The sequence below is a fragment of the Macaca nemestrina genome, chromosome 7 (assembly GCF_043159975.1).
Source record: "Macaca nemestrina isolate mMacNem1 chromosome 7, mMacNem.hap1, whole genome shotgun sequence".
Lineage (NCBI taxonomy): Eukaryota > Metazoa > Chordata > Mammalia > Primates > Cercopithecidae > Macaca > Macaca nemestrina.
In genome coordinates, this window is record NC_092131.1 from 62,620,658 (window position 1) to 62,637,591 (window position 16,934).

At 39.2% G+C, this 16,934-nt stretch overlaps 1 protein-coding gene across 6 annotated transcripts in view; it reads right to left on the reverse strand.

Annotated features, from left to right (window-relative positions):
* Nucleotides 1-16,934, reverse strand: part of LOC105481888 (zinc finger matrin-type protein 1-like) — a 414,279-nt gene that overhangs the window by 361,474 nt on the left and 35,871 nt on the right. For 5 of the 6 annotated variants that reach the window (XM_071100232.1, XM_071100236.1, XM_071100235.1 and 2 more), the window contains exon 5: nucleotides 6,380-6,424. In XM_071100232.1, the coding sequence (XP_070956333.1) occupies nucleotides 6,380-6,424 (45 nt within the window). Of the gene's footprint in view, nucleotides 1-6,379; nucleotides 6,425-14,795; nucleotides 14,926-16,934 lie in introns of all 6 variants that reach the window. The other variant, XR_011625911.1, reaches the window with a different exon arrangement.

Sequence of the window (16,934 nt, forward strand, 5' to 3'; positions counted from 1 at the left end):
GCTCACGCCTATAATCCCAGCACTTTGGGAGGCTGAGGTGGGTGGATCATCCAAGGTCAGGAGTTCGAAACCAGCCTTGCCAACATGGTGAAACCCCATCTCTACTAAAAATACAACAAATTGGCTAGGCATGGTGGCAGTGCCTGCAATCTCAGCTACTCAGGAGGCTGAGGCAGGGGAATCACTTGAACTCAGGAGGCAGAGGTTACAGTGAGCCAAGGTCACACCATTGCATTCTAGCCTGGGCAACAAGAGCAAAGACATGGAATCAATACAGGTGCCCATCAATAATGGATTATATAAAGAAAATGTGGTACATGTATACTTTGGAATACTACACAGCCATAAAAAGAGCAAAATTATGCACTTTGCAGCAACATAGAGGCAGCTACAGTCCAGTATCTTAAGCGAATTAACACAGAAACAGAAAACCAAATATCACATGTTCTCGCTTATAAGTGAGACCTAAACACTACATAGGCATGGACATAAAAATGAGAATAACAGGCCCTGGGGACTCTAAAAAGTGGGAAGGGGACATGGGGAACGGTTGAAAACTACCTATTGGATACTATGCTCACTATTTGCATGGTTCAATTGAAGCTCAAACCTCAGCATCATGCAATATATCCATGTAACAAACCTGCATGTGTAAATGTAAAAAAAAATTTAGTTTTTTTAAGCTAAATGTTTAAAAAAAAAAAAGTCTGACTTGGTATTTTCTCATATTAAGATTACTTCTCCTTCTTGTACTATTTCTCCCTAACTCCCAGCACCTAATTTGTATCCCACTATTGACTGCACCTTGATGACATTTAAGATGCTCACTAAGAATAGCATAAAGTATTAAACATAAAATATCTTCCACAAGATCCCTGACAAATAGTTGACAAGTCTCTGCTCAAATACCTGAGCTTCTAGTTATGGCAGAATTCCTTTAAAGAAAAATATCCGTTTGCAGGCAACTTTTTAAACAAAATATACCTTTCTGTCTCTCTAACATGCTCATGCTTCTAAATCAGCCGCTGGGGTGTCCTGGAATAAATATAATTCTTCTACATGAGAATCTTTCAGCTATTTAAAGATAAAATGAAGTCCATCCAAGTTTCTCTCCTCCATTTTATATATTTTCTATTCTCAACTACACCTCATGTGATACGGCTTCAATTCACTCTTCTCTGAATATACTCCAGTAGATCAGTCATTTTCAAAATGTGACAACTGGAATTAAACACAATCCAACAGATATGTTTTACAGGGAAGAGAGGATATCACTTCCTTTGTGATATGATCAATGTTTGCATTATGAGTTTAAGGGTTTTTTTTCAGGGGGTGTTTTGTTTGTTTGTTTTTGCAACTATATCACACTGTCACCTATTTTAAGTTTACAGTCAACAGTACTGTCCGGAGCTGCACGCCCCGGCCATAGCGAGTAGTAGCTGACGATTGAAGACGCCTGAGCTATGTTCGTTTCCACCCCACACCTTCTCCCTATCTTTGCCTTTTTTCCCTGTATTAATACCTCATAAAAGATGGCGCTCTTCCTGCTTCTTCTTCACCCATTTTTCCCGCGCCCGCGAAAATTACTACCTGACAGCGCAGGTGCAACATGACGTTCGACCAGAGAAACCAATACCTACTTGGTCACGCCCTCTGCGATGAGATCATCTCTGCCTCTGGCCCAACCCCTTTCCCTCCAAGTGTATATAAGGCACTGCATTACCGCCATTAAACGAGACTTGATCAGAGCACTGTCTTGTCTCCATTTCTCGTATCTCTTGTTCCCCAAATTCCCACCCCCTCCTCCAGGGCCTGCTTCGACTATCCCGCGGGCCGGGAGAGGTGGCGCCCGAACAGGGACCTGGAAACGAGGGACTCTGTGAGGAAGAGGACGCCAAAGGATGGTCGACCGCTAACAAAGACAAAAGGAATTAAACTGATCACCACGGGAACCTGCCGCGTCTGAATCGAAGGTAAGTGACGCGTCCGAAATGGGACAAGAATTAAGTCAGCATCAAATATATGTAGGACAATTAAAAGAGGCTTTAAAGATACGAGGAGTAAAGGTTAAAGGTAATGACTTGTTTAAATTTTTTGATTTTGTAAAAGATACTTGCCCTTGGTTCCCACAGGAAGGAACTATTGATATCAAAATATGGCGTAGAGTAGGGGATTGTCTTCAGGACTATTATAATACTTTTGGGCCAGAAAAAATTCCTGTGACCGTTTTCTCTTATTGGAACCTCATTAGAGATTTAATAGATAGGAAGGAGGTCGATTCGCAAGTCATGGCTGCGGTCGCTCAGACAGAGCATATTTTAAAGGTGAGTTCCCGTTCTAACCTTGCGGGGCCTCCGCAAGATACGGAGGAGGATCTCATTTCCCTCGAGGGTGATCGTGGGAGTGGATCCCAGTGGATGTGCGGATGGCTGGGCGGGTCTTGCATGTTTGCAGTTTTTGTAAATTTGTCGAGTACCATCTGAAAATAATTATTACTATTCAGTGATTCTCAAGCTTTCTCAATTTTGGCAGTGTATATGAACCACCTGAAGATTGTATTTTAATTGGTTAAAACAATGGTTCTCATTGAGTTTCAGCCTTCAGTGTGCATGAAACTCACTTGGGAGGCTTGTTCAATCACAGCGTGCAGAGCTCTGCCCTCCAAGTTTCTGATTTGCTGCGTCTGGGGTGCAGACCATTATTTACTTATCTACCATGTACCCAGGTGATGAGGTTTTTGGTCTTGTAGGCATGCTTTGCGTTTACAAGATTTAAGAGCAGTAAATATCACTATGATCCTTATGGGTGCCTTACAACCAGGATTACCTTCACCGGTTGCGATTCCTCAAAAATATTTTAAAATCGTTATTGACCTTAAAGATTGCTTTTTTACAATTCCCCTTCATCCTGCTGACCAAAAAAGATTTGCCTTTAGTCTTCCATCTACAAATTTTAAACAACCAATGAAGCGCTATCAATGGAAAGTCTTACCTCAGGGTATGGCTAATAGTCCTACCTTGTGTCAAAAATATGTAGCTGCTGCTATAGAGCCAGTCAGAAAAACGTGGGCACAAATGTATATTATACATTATATGGATGATATTTTAATAGCAGGAGAAATTGGCGAACAAGTCTTACAGTGCTTTGCTCAACTCAAACAAGAATTAGCAGCAGCTGGACTACAAATAGCCCCAGAAAAGGTACAATTACAAGATCCATACACCTATCTTGGTTTTCAAATTAATGGACCCAAAATCATTAATCAAAAGGCCGTTATACGTCGTGATCATTTAAAAACTTTAAATGATTTCCAAAAATTACTGGGAGACATAAATTGGCTTCGGCCGTACTTAAAACTCACTACAGGAGAGTTAAAACCTCTTTTCGATATATTAAAAGGAGACTCTAATCCAAAATCTCCCAGGTCCATTACTAAAGCATTAATGGCGCTCCAACAGGTAGAATATGCCATTGCAACACAATTTGTTACCGGTATTGACTATTCTCAGCCATTAATATTCCTTATTTTTAACACAACAATAACCCCTACTGGCCTATTTTGGCAGAACAATCCCATTATGTGGGTACACCTGCCCTCCTCCCCTAAAAAGGTTTTGTTGCCTTATTATGATGCCATAGCTGATCTAATTATCTTGGGAAGAGAAAACAGAAAATACTTTGGAATAGAACCCTCTACCATTATACAGCCCTACACTCAATCACACATTCATTGGCTATTACAAAATACGGAAGCCTGGCCAATTGCTTGTGCTTCTTACACTGGCTCAATTGACAACCATTACCCACCTAACAAACTTATTCAATTTTGTAAACTTCATGCGTTTGTGTTTCCCCATATTACCAGCAAAGAACCTCTCAATGACACATTACTAATTTTCACTGATGGATCTTCCACAGGACTTGCCGCTTACACTTACAATAATGTAGTCGTTAAATTCCAGACCACTTATACATCAGCTCAGCTGGTCGAATTGCAAGCTATAATTGCAGCACTATCAGCTTTTCCTTGTCAGCCACTTAACATTTACACAGACAGCACCTACCTGGCTCATTCAATACCCCTCTTAGAGACCGTGCCTCAAATTAAACATATTTCAGACACAGCTAACCTATTTTTACAATGTCAACAACTTATCCGAAAAAGGACTACTTCCTTTTTTCTTGGGCATATTAGAGCACATTCAGGATTACTGGGACCTTTAACACAAGGTAACGCAACAGCTGACACGGCAACAAAAATCATAGCCACAGTCACTACAGACAATTTGCAACAAGCACAAAAAGCACATGCCTTACATCATTTAAACGCCCAAACCTTAAGACTCATGTTTAAACTTACCAGAGAACAAGCTCGACAAATAGTTAAACAATGCGCCAACTGCATAACGTATTTACCTGTTCCCTATCTAGGAGTTAACCCCTGAGGACTCATCCCCAACGAAATTTGGCAAATGGACGTTACTCACCACTTAGAATTCGGTCAGCTAAAATATATCCCTGTATGCATAGACACCTATAGTGGATTCATCAGTGCAACTCTCCAAACAGGAGAGGCCACCAAACATGTCATAGCTCATTTATTGCATTGCTTTTCTATTTTAGGAATACCCAAACAAATCAAAACAGACAATGGCCCTGGTTATATAGCCAAAACCTTTTTACAATTCTGTAATACCCTACAAATTAAACATACCACAGGTATTCCCTATAATGCCCAAGGACAAGGTATAGTAGAAAGAGCTCATCTGTCTTTAAAAACTGTTATCACAAAATTAAAAGGGGGGAGCTGGTACCCTGTGAAGGGTACCCCTAGAAACATAATCATGCCCTGTTTATCCTTAATTTTTTAAATTTGGACAGTCATGGAAAATCGGCTGCTGATCGTTTCTGGCATCCTGAATCTCAAAAACAGTTTGCAATGGTAAAATGGAAAGATCCACTTGATAATTCATGGCATGGCCCCGATCCAGTTTTAATTTTGGGAAGAGGCTCAGTATGCATCTTCTCACAAAAAAATGATGCAGCCAGATGGCTGCCTGAAAGATTGGTAAGACAAATAAATCATAACCATTGTCAGTCCAGGGAAGATAAATCTCCCTGAGAAGTTCTTTCCTTTTTGTTTTTCAGAAAATGAAGCCTAACATGAGATTCCTTTGGAGAATAATCGCTCTATATAACATAGTGACAGTCTATGCAGGTTTTGGTGACCCTCGTAAGGCAAGAGAATTATTACGAAAACAATACGGCCAGCCTTGTGATTGCAGAGGGGGGACAGGTATCTGAACCTCCATCAGACAGAATCACCCAGGTGACTTGCTCGGGCAAGACAGCTTACCTAATGCCAGACCAGTCATGGAAATGAAAAGTGCTGTTTTTACGCCAACAAATCCGGAATCATCAGAAATAAGATAAAGACTTTACAGGAAGAACTAGAAGAGCGCAGAAAAGGTCTGGTCGCTAATCCCTTGTGGACTGGACTCGATGGACTTCTCCCCTATCTCCTGCTATTTCTTGGTCCTTTACTTACTCTTCTACTCTTTCTCACTCTCGGGCCTATAATCTTTAATAAGCTTATGGCATTCGTCAGACAACAAATCGAGGCCTTCCAGGCCAAACCTATACAGGTCCATTATCATCGCCTTGAGATGACTGAAAATGGTGAGTCTTATTTGCCTTAATAAGACCACCTCCCCTGTGTGCTGAACTGGACAGTCAATGACGGGTAAGAGGACACTATCTCCATCGGAGCCTAAGACAGGAGGGCCGCCTTTGCTACTGCCTTATCCCATGACGGGCCTAGAAGGTGGGGATGAGTTGACCCAACCTAAGACAGGCGCAGTTCCCGAGGGGTTGTTTTCTCATCATAAAATAATTAAAAGGGGGACCTGTCCGGAGCTGCACGCCCTGGCCATAGCGAGTAGTAGCTGACGATTGAAGACGCCTGAGCTATGTTCGTTTCCACCCCACACCTTCTCCCTATCTTTGCCTTTTTTCCCTGTATTAATACCTCATAAAAGATGGCGCTCTTCCTGCTTCTTCTTCACCCATTTTTCCCGCGCCCGCGAAAATTACTACCTGACAGCGCAGGTGCAACATGACGTTCGACCAGAGAAACCAATACCTACTTGGTCACGCCCTCTGCGATGAGATCATCTCTGCCTCTGGCCCAATCCCTTTCCCTCCAAGTGTATATAAGGCACTGCATTACCGCCATTAAACGAGACTTGATCAGAGCACTGTCTTGTCTCCATTTCTCGTATCTCTTGTTCCCCAAATTCCCACCCCCTCCTCCAGGGCCTGCTTCGACTATCCCGCGGGCCGGGAGACAGTACCCCTAAGATGTTACCACATGTGCTACCTTATACATGATGCACAGGTTTGTTGATGGTTGTTGTTTAGTCACCTAAAATAAAATAAAAGAAAAGAAAAAAGCAGCACTTTAACTCTAGTGTCAAAAAATTTCATTCTCTTAAATGTAACCTTCTATCTCCTGTTCCAGCTAATCAGGATCACTTAGATTTTAATTCTGTCATCTGACATATTAGCTATGTCTCCCAGCTTCATCATTTGCCAATTTAATGAGTATGTCATTTTAACAAAATAATTTTAAAATGTTGAACCCAACTTTTCAAAGACACATTACTAGAGATGTACCTTAGGCACTATTTGAACACTGCCTTCAAACCAGTTACAAATCCAGTTCCTGCATTTTTAATGTACAATGCCTTGAAAGCATGTTTATATTTTAGTGTGAAAGCTTTAAAAGATCAAAAGCCTGCAAGGCCAATAGAAATTAATTTCTAAAGATGAAATTTTTTGAGTTGTGAGAGAAAGTGTTCTGCCAGGAGAGTTCTTCTATTATAGGTGTCTGTTCATAAGCCTACACTGGTTAATCACATCCTTACCTAGGTTTTTAATTCCTTCTTTCCACAATGGTGATTGAATTGTGCTGAAAATTTATTAAAAGGATTGCCTTGAGTGAAACTGATTTGGAAAGATATGATCTGCTGATTTCTTTTAAACATAAACTCTAATATACATCATTTCTCATGCAAATATCCGTGAACAGCTCCATATAAAGAAGCTGAAGGGTTCCAGGTAATCATGAGCACTGTAACAATACAATATTAAAATGATTTCCTCATGTAAAATCTAGAAGTCAGAGCTTCCAGATATTTGGCTTGATTTTTAGCATGCACAAGTTACTATGATCATCTTCATTTCAGATTCATTGATTTTATTTCCATTTTTACAACTCTCCTATGTCATTGAATCTTCCCTGGAATCTATAGCCCTGACTCAGTGAAAACAAAGTGAATCACAAGCTATAGTTGTTTTATTTTTAGTACACAGCACAATCCTGAGAGAGTTGCAGATGTTCAGAGACAAAAACAACCACCACCACCTCATGTAAAGCCAAAATAACATTCCCTTGCACCTTAAAGTGAGGATCTCCTGTTGTCTGAATCTTAATAGATGTCAACAGAGACGGGGCAGCCATAACACTTTCAGGAGAAACTGTGCACTCTCTCTGTACTTTTCTGGCGCCTTTTTCGGTTTCAGAGAAAAAGCACAAATGGCAAAGGAGGAATACCACATTGATGAGCCAGGTTAGGCGTCTACCGCACAATTTTATTACTTTTACACACAGGCTGTGTATGAAATGCATGAGGAAAATGGAAAACAGGGGTGGTGCCTTTCCAGCCAAAAGAAGCCCTTTTTATCAGAGAAGTCTGCTAAAATTATGCTGAATTACAAGCATGTAAAAAAATGGGTTCCAAACACCACTCTAAAGCTGTTTTTAAGCCAAGTGGTAGCTACTCATTTGGATAATAAAATGTTTGCCAATATAATTAATTCTAGTTTTTCTGCTTTCTATTTGCTTTAAAAAGTTTTATATTTAACCTAGACTGCTATAAGAATACAAACTAAATCTGAACTTAGAATATTACACCATTCAAGTGTTTCTTTTCCTCCACATGAATTTTAATTTAATGAAATCACATAACATTAGGCCTTATTATTTATTTATTTATTTATGTATTTATTTAAGAGACAGGGTCTCACTCTGTCATCCAGGCTGCAGTAGGTTGGCATGATCATAGCTCACTGCAACTTTGAACTCCTGGATTCAAACAGTCCTCCCATATCAACCTTCAGAATAGATAGTCTTGTAGTAGGACAACAGGCACATGCTATGCTCAACTAATTTTTTTTTTTTTTTTTTAATTTTTATGGAGACAGGGCCTCACTCTGTTGCCCAAGCTGATCTCAAACTCTTGACCTCAAGTGATTCTCCTGCCTCAGCCGCCCAAAGTGCTGGGATTACAGGCATGAGCCACTGCACCTGGCCAGGCCTTATTTTTATAATACACCGAGTGTTTTTCTGTAAGTATGCCAAGGTAACTATAGTTCAGTAAAAAAATACTGTTTTCTTCTTTACCTTTGGAAAGTAAGTGAGTACATAGCCTAATTTGTGATGGGGATTGACCACAGCAATGGCAACTGCCACCAGAGAGTGACACCACCTCAGGACATCATAGGATAAAAAATACCACTCTGTAGAAGCAACTTCAGTGTAAGTCATATAAAACAAACACAACATTTTGAAACTAATTGGGTTTGTTTGTTTAGAGACAGAGTTTAGCTGTCACCCAGGCTGGGATGCAGTGGCACAATCATAGCTCACAGCAACCTCAAACTCCTGGGCTCAAGGGATCTTCCTGCCTCAATCTCCCAAGTAGCTAGGACTATAGGTGTGTACCACCATGTTCAGCTAATTTTTTTTTTTTTTTTTTGTAGAAACAGGGTCTTGCTATGTTGCCGAGGCTAGTTTCAAACTCCTGGCCTGAAGCCAGGATCCTTCAGTCTCAACCTCCCAATACTTGGGATTACAGGCATGAGCCTCCATGCACAGCCCAATGAATGATCCATTTTTAATTTAAATGTCACACTATAGCAATGACATTTGCTGAGCTTCCTGATGGGTTCATGGCCCAAGTGTAAGATACAGTCAAACAGAATTTTAAAGTTGTATTTATTATATAATTGTAGAAATAGGATATTTTGGGGTATTTTTACTTGTGTCATTGTACCTTGCTATCAAAGTGTGGTTTGTAGATCAGTCCCATTGACTTCACTTAGAAGCTTATTAAAAATGCAGTACTCAGGCCCCATGCCAACTCCTGAGTCAGAATCTGCATTTTAAACACAACCCTGGTTCATTCATATGCACATTAAAGTTTGAAAAACATTATCATAGTACATTTTAAAGTATCTTCTAGCTCTGATCCTCCACAACCAGAATCCTGCACTCCCATTTAAATAACTAAAACACATTAATAATAGATGTTTTATTGAATCTTGCATTCCTTTTAAATTAACCGGAATAAAAAATTGCATGAACTTGTCAAATAATGAACAAATAACTGACTATGGTGGCAAGAATGAGGGTTACATAAAAATTGTCTTTGGCCAGGGAAAACAAGTAACATCATTCATTCTTTCAGTATGCTAACTGCTCATAAAATTGCAAATGATGTTACTAAATAAGACAAAATGACACAGCTATACAGAAATCAAAGCAGCACATCTAAGACAAAGGCACAAAGAAAACTGTAATGCCAAATGCAAAATTTCATTTGAAATAGGAAACACAATAGACTTGTTGTGCAGAAGAGTGTATGGACATGACAGTGTAATAGAGAATCATGAGGCAAGTCCTTGTCTTTTGTCTGTCACCCTTCTTGTATGTTGTGGGGAGAAGCCCTATGTCCACAACTGCTCCCAAACAACCTTAAGCAATTAACCACTTCAACATTTTGTTGCTTTTCTTTTTCTTCTGGCTTTATTTTTTTGTAACTTTTATTTTAAGTTCAGGGGTATATCTTCAGGTTTGTTACATAGGTAAACTTGTGTCATGGAGGTTTGTTGTACAAATTATTTCATCACCCAGATACTAAGCCTAGTACCCATTAGTTATTTTTCCTGATCCTCTCCCTCCTCCTAACCTCCACCCTCTGATAGGCCCCAGTGTGTGTTATTCCCCTCTATATGTACATGTGGTCTCATCATTTAGCTCCCACTTATAAGTGAGAACATGAAGTATTTGATTTTTCTGTTCCTACATTAGTTTGCCAAGGATAATGGCCTCCAGCTCCATCCATGTCCCTGAAAAAGACACAACCTTGTCCCTTTTAATGGCTGCATAGTATTCCATCGTGTATATGTACCACATTATTTTAATCCAGTCTAACATTGATGGGAATTTAGATTGATTCCATGTCTTTGCCATTCTAAATAGTGCTGCAATGAACATACACGTACCTGTGTCTTTCTAACAGAATGATTTATGTTTTGGGGGTATATACGAAGTAATGGGATTGCTGGGTCAAATAGTATTTCTGTCTTTATGTCTTTGAGGAATTGCCACACAGTCTTCCATAATGACTGAACTAATTTATACTCACACCAACAGTATATAAGCATTCCTTTTTCTCCACAACCTCACCATCTGCTGTTATTTTCTGACTTTTTATAGTAGCCATTCTGACTGGTGTGAGATGGTATCTCACTGTGGTTTTGATTTGCATTTCTGCAATAATCAGTGATGTTGAGCTTTTTTTCATATGTTTTTTTGGCCACATGTATGTCTTTTGAAACATGCCTGTTCAAGTTGTTGACAAAAAGTCAAACTCTGTAAAATATTTGGAGAGATTTACTCTGAGCCAAATATGAGTGACCCTGGCCCACGACACAGCCCTCAGGAGGGCCTGAGAACATGTGCCCAAAGTGGTCAGGGTACAGCTTGGTTTTATACATTTTAGGGAGGCATGAGACATCAGTCAAATACATTTACAACTCAAAGTGGAGAGGGCTTTCAAGCTATAGGTAAATTTAAACATTTTCTGGTTGACAATTGGTTGAGTTTATCTAAAGACCTGGGATCGTAGAAAGGAAATGTTCAGGTTAAGATAAAAGATTGTGGAAACCAAGGTTCTTTAGAAGTCTTATAGTGGCTGCCTTTAGAGACAATAGGTGACAAATGTTTCTTATTCAGATCTTTAAAAGGTGCTAGACTTTTAGTTAATCTCTTTAGGATTGGGAGAGCCTGGAGAAAAAGATCTAGCTATGTTAACAGAGATTCTTTACAGATGCAAATTTATCCCAACAAAGGACAGCTTTGCAGGCCCATTTAAAGATATGACAAAGAAACACATTTTGGGGTAAAATATTTTGATTTTCTTCTTTGTCTCGTAAGGTTATGCCAAAGTCAGGTTGGAAAGTAAGTCACAAGATATAGGGTTAAATAAAACCCATCTGATGATAATTTATTATTTGTAGCACATGACTCCCCAGACTCCTTAGATAGGAATTTGGGCAAGATTAAAAAATCAGAGTTTAGTGCTCAAAGTCCGTTGCCCACTTTTAATGGGGTTTGTATCTTTCCTTGTAAATTTGTTTAAGTTTTTTTATGGATGCTGGATATTAGACCTTTGTCAGATGCATAGTTTGCAAACATTTTCTCCCCTTCCATAGGTTGTTTACTCTGTTCATAGTTTCGTTTGCTGTGCAGAATAAACTCTTTAGTTCAATTAGATCCCATTTTTCAATTTTTGCTTCTGTTGCACTTGCTTTTGGAGCCTTCATCATGAAATCTTTGCCTGTGTCTATGTCCTGAATGGTGTTGCCTAGGTTTTCTTCTAGAGTTTTTATAGTTTTGGGTTTTATATTTAAGTATTTATTCCATCTTGAGTTAATTTTTGTATATCATGTAAGGAAGGGGTCCAGTTTCAATCTTCTACATATGGCTAGCCAGTTATCCTAGCACTATTTATTGAATAGGGAATCTTTTCCCCATTGCTTGCTTATGTCAGGTTTGTCGAAGATCAGATAGTTGCAGGTGTATGGCCTTATTTCTGGGTTTTGTGTCTATTTTTCTGTGTCTATTTTTGTACCAGTGGTGTTTTGGTTACTGTAGCCTTGCAGTATAGTTTGAAGTTGGGTAGTGTGATGCCTCTAGCTTTGTTCTTTTCGCTTAGGATTGCCTTGGCTATTCAAGCTCTTTTTTGTTCCGTATGAATTTTAAAACAGTTTTCTCTAGTTCTGTGAAGAATGTCAACGGTAGTTTAACAGGAATAGCATGAATCTGTAAATTGCTTTGGGCAGTATGGCGATTTTAACGATATTGATTCTTCCTACCCATAAGCATGGAATGTTTTTTCATTTCTTTGTGTCATATCTGATTTCTTTCAGCAGTGCTTTGTAGTTCTCCTTGTAGAGACCTTTTGCCTCCCTAGTTAGCTGTATTCCTAGGTATTTTATTCTTTTTCTGGCATTTGTGAATGGGAGTTCGTTCCTGATTTGGCTCTCAGTTTGACTGTTGTTGGTGTATAGGAATGCTAGTGATTACTACACATTGATTTTGTATCCTGAAACTTTACCAAAGTAATTTATGAGCTGAAGGAGCTTTGGGACTGAGACTTTGGGGTTTTCTAGATATAGAATCATGTCATTTGCAAACAAGGATAGTTTGACTTCCTCTCTTCTATTTGGATGCCTTTTATTTCTTCCTCTTGTTTGATTGCCCTTGCCAGGATTTCTAATACTATATTGAATAGGAGTGGTAAGAGAGGGCATTCTTGTCTTGTGCCAGTTTTCAAGAGGAATGCTTCCAGTTCATCACAACCAGTGTGATGTTGGCTATGGGTTTGTCATGGATGGCTCTTATTATTTTGAGGTACATTCCTTCAATATCTAGTTTATTGAGTTTTTAAAGTGAATGGATGTCAAATTTTATCAAAAGCCTTTTCTGCATCTATTGAGATAATCTTGTGGTTTTCATCTTCAGTTCTGTTTATGTGATGACACATTTATTGATTTGTGTATGTTGAACCAACCTTGCATCCCAGGAATAAAGCCTACTTGATTGTGGTTTACAAGCTTTTTGATGTGCTGCTGGATTCGATTTGCCAGTAGTTTGTAGACGATTTTGCATCAATTTTCATCAAGGATATTGGGCCAGGTCCAGTGGCTAATACCTGTAATCCCAGCACTTTGGGAGGCCAAGGCAGGTGGTTCACTTAAGCTCAGGAGTTCAAGACCAGCCTGGGCAACATGGCAAGACCTTGTCTCTACCAAAAATACAAAAAATTAGCTGAGTGTGGTGATGCATGCCTGTGGTCCCAGCTACTCGGGAGGCTGAGGTGGGAGGATCACTTGAGCTCAGGAGTTAGAGGTTGCAGTGAGCCAAGATCGCACTCCAGTGTGGGTGACAAGAGTGAGACCCCATCTCAAAAAAGAAAAAAAAAAAAAAAGAAAAAAAGGATATTGGTCTGAAGTTCTTTGTTGTTGTTGTTATATCTTTGCCAGGTTTTGGTATCAGGATGATGCTGGCCTCATATAATGAGTTAGGGAGGAGTCCCTCCTCCTCAATTTTTTGGAATAGTTTCAGTAGGAATAGTACCAGCTTTTCTTCGTACATCTGGTAGAATTTAGCTATACATCTATCTGGTCCTGGGTTTTTTTTCAGTTGGTAGGCTATTGCCAGAGTGATTTTTACAGCTTTATTGAGGTATCATTGATATACCAAAAAAAAAGCACATATGTATACAATTTGATGAGTTTAGACATATGCATATACCCATGATACCATCATCACAATCAAAGTAGTAAACATATCCATCACCTCCTAAAGTTTCCCTGTGTCTCTTTGCATGGTTTATTTTGTTTCATTTTATAGTAAGAACACTTGGCAAGAGATCACCCTCTTAACCCATCTTTAAATACACAATACTGCATTGTTAACTAAAGAAACCATGTTGGGTCAGCCAAAGTGGCTCACCATAATCCCAACACTTTGGGAGGCCAAGACGGGAGGATTGCTTGAGCTCAGGAGTTTGGGACTAGTCTAGGCAACATATCTAGACCCTGTCTCTACAACAGCAACAAAAAATGTTTTTAATTAACCGGGCATGGCGGTGCACACTTTTAATTACAGCTACTTGAGAGGCTGATGCAAGTAGATCACTTGTGCCTGGGAGTTAGAGGCTGCAGTGAGCTATGATTGCTCCACTGTACTCCAGCTTGGGAGACAGAGTGAGATCTTGTCTCTAAAAAAGTAAAATAAAATAACAAAATAAAATTAAAATGAAGGAAGAAAAAAGAAAGCATGCTGTACAGCAGATCTCTAGAATTTATTCATCTAGCATAACTGAAACTTTAAGACAATAGAGTAACAACTCCCCATTTCCCCTCCACCACCCCAGCCCCTAGCAACCATTTTTTAAATGGAAAAATTAGTCCTTTCCTACATTAAAACCCTTCAGTGTCAACAGGATTAAGACCAAACCCCTTAGGAAGTACAGATGCTTTTCAACATACAATAGAGATAGGTCTCCATAAACACATCGTAAGCTGAAAATTTTGTTGAAAATGAAAATGCATTTAATATACCTAACCTACTGAACATCATAGCTCAGCCTAGCCTGCTGTAAACATGTTCAGAACACTTACATTAGTCTACATTTAGGCAAAATCATCTAACACAAACCCTATTTTAAAATAAAGTGTTGAATATCTCATGTAATGTATTGAATATTGTACCAAAAGTGAAAAACTTGTATGGGTACTTTCAGTTTGGTTTCTACTGAATGCATACTGCTTTTGCACCATCATAAAGCCAAAAACAATTGTTCAGTCAAACTATTGTAAATTGGGAACCATTTGTACACAGATCCCTTCATAAGCTGCTTATGACTTTCCACATGACCTACCATATAGCCATTCCACACTGCCAACTCGTACTGCTAAGATTTTGGACTTCCTTCCCCCTTCCTAGAATGGTCCGCTCTGTCCCTTTTGGCTTCTGGATGCTCATCCTCCAAGTCTCAGGTTTCACTTACCCTACATAGACGAGATTGGGCATGTTCAAGTTCGTATGGCTGTAGACATCAGTTACTCTATATAGAATTACTCTTTCCTCTGTTCTATCAATGTAGTGGCACTTAATACATTGTACTGTAATTGATTAACATCCCTGAATCTTCAGCTCGATTACACCCTTAGTCGTCTTTTTAACCCCATTACTTGGTACACTGCTGCCAAGCACTTATCATCACTCTGTTTTTCTCTTGGAGACAGAGTCTTATTCTGTCACCCAGGCTGAAGTGTAGTGTCACGATCATGGCTCACTGCAGCCTCAATCTCCCAAGCCCAAGCGACTCTCCTACTTCAGCCTCCCAAGTAGCTGAGACAACAGGCATGTGCCACCATGCCCAGCTAGGTTTTGGTTTTGGTTTTGGTTTTGCTTTCACTTTTTAGTGACTGGGTCTCTCTATGTTTAGTGTTGGGTCTCTCTAGGCTGGTCTCAAACTCCTGAACTCAAGCAATCCTCCTGCCTCAGCCTCCCAAAGTTCTGGGATTACAGGCATAAGCCACTGTGCCCAGCCAATTTACTGCTACTCTCACTAGATGCGTGTTTCTATTCCTGGGTTCTCAATTTTTGTGTTAGTTTCTGGATTAGCCAAGGTTACCTCCACCTCCTGGATTAACTATGCCTCTTCTGCTTTTTATTCTTTTAATATACTTATTAGATTTAAAATTCTGCTTTACATCTGAGTTTCCTTGACCTTGCACTTACCTTTTAATTTCATTCTGTTGTTTTATATTCTTATCTTTTAAACTTTCATTTCACTGAATTTCTATTTGTGAAAAATTCTTCTACAGCAAGAGACATTCACAAGGAAACAGTTTCTGTTACAGAAATTATCATTTGACTAGAGTTTAAAAAAAAAAATTCTTAAATGTTTATCCCCTGAATACTTTATATTTGAATTATAACATAGATGAATATAATATTTTGTCTAAGAATGTGGTGGACACCTCTATTTCTTCCAGTGCTAAAGTTTTCTTTTTTTTTTTTTTTTTTTTTTTTTTTTTGAGACGGAGTCTCGCTGTGTCGCCCAGGCTGGAGTGCAGTGGCACGATCTCGGCTCACTGCAAGCTCCACCTCCCGGGTTCACGCCATTCTCCCGCCTCAGCCTCCGAGTAGCTGGGACTACAGGCCCCTGCCACCACGCCCGGCTAGTTTTTTGTATTTTTTAGTAGAGACGGAGTTTCACCGTGTTAGCCAGGATGGTCTCGATCTCCTGACCTCGTGATCCGCCCGTCTCAGCCTCCCAAAGTGCTGGGATTACAGGCTTGAGCCACCGCGCCCGGCCCCAGCGCTAAATTTTTCTGTAAAAAGTCTGACACAAGCTTGAATTTCCCCTTGTTAAGTAATTTGCTTTTTCTACTTGATGTGTGAAGAATTCTTTTCTGTTGTTAAAATCTTGATGCTCAGTAACACACAGGGTACTTCTCAATGTTGTTAATTCAGTGTCAGTTTTTCCTATTAGATGTGTGTGCTTTATTATGAAAGAGATTTTCCATTATTATATCTCTGAATACTTTTTCTCACCATCTGTTGTCTACTTCAGAGATGCCTATTATTTTGTCAGTCATCCATGTCTACAGCCTCTTCCTAATTGCCTTCACCTCCATCTTATGTCTCATTCACTCTAACTTATGCCTTTTTTCCATCACATTAATTGGAATTACATCACATTATGTAATTCCATCACATAAATTTTAACTATGTCTCTTCTGCTTTTTATTCTTTTAATATATTTATTAGATTTAAAATTCTGCTTTACATCTGAGTTTCCTTGACCTTGCACTTACCTTTTAAATTCATTCTGTTGTTTTATATTCTTATCTTTTAAACTTTCATTTCACTGAATTTCTATTTGTGAAAAATTCTTCTACAGCAAGAGACACTCACAAGGAAACAGTTTCTATTACAGAAATTATTATTTCTTTTTTTTTTTTTTTTTTTTGCAACAGAGTTTCACTCTTGTTGCCAAGGTTGGAGT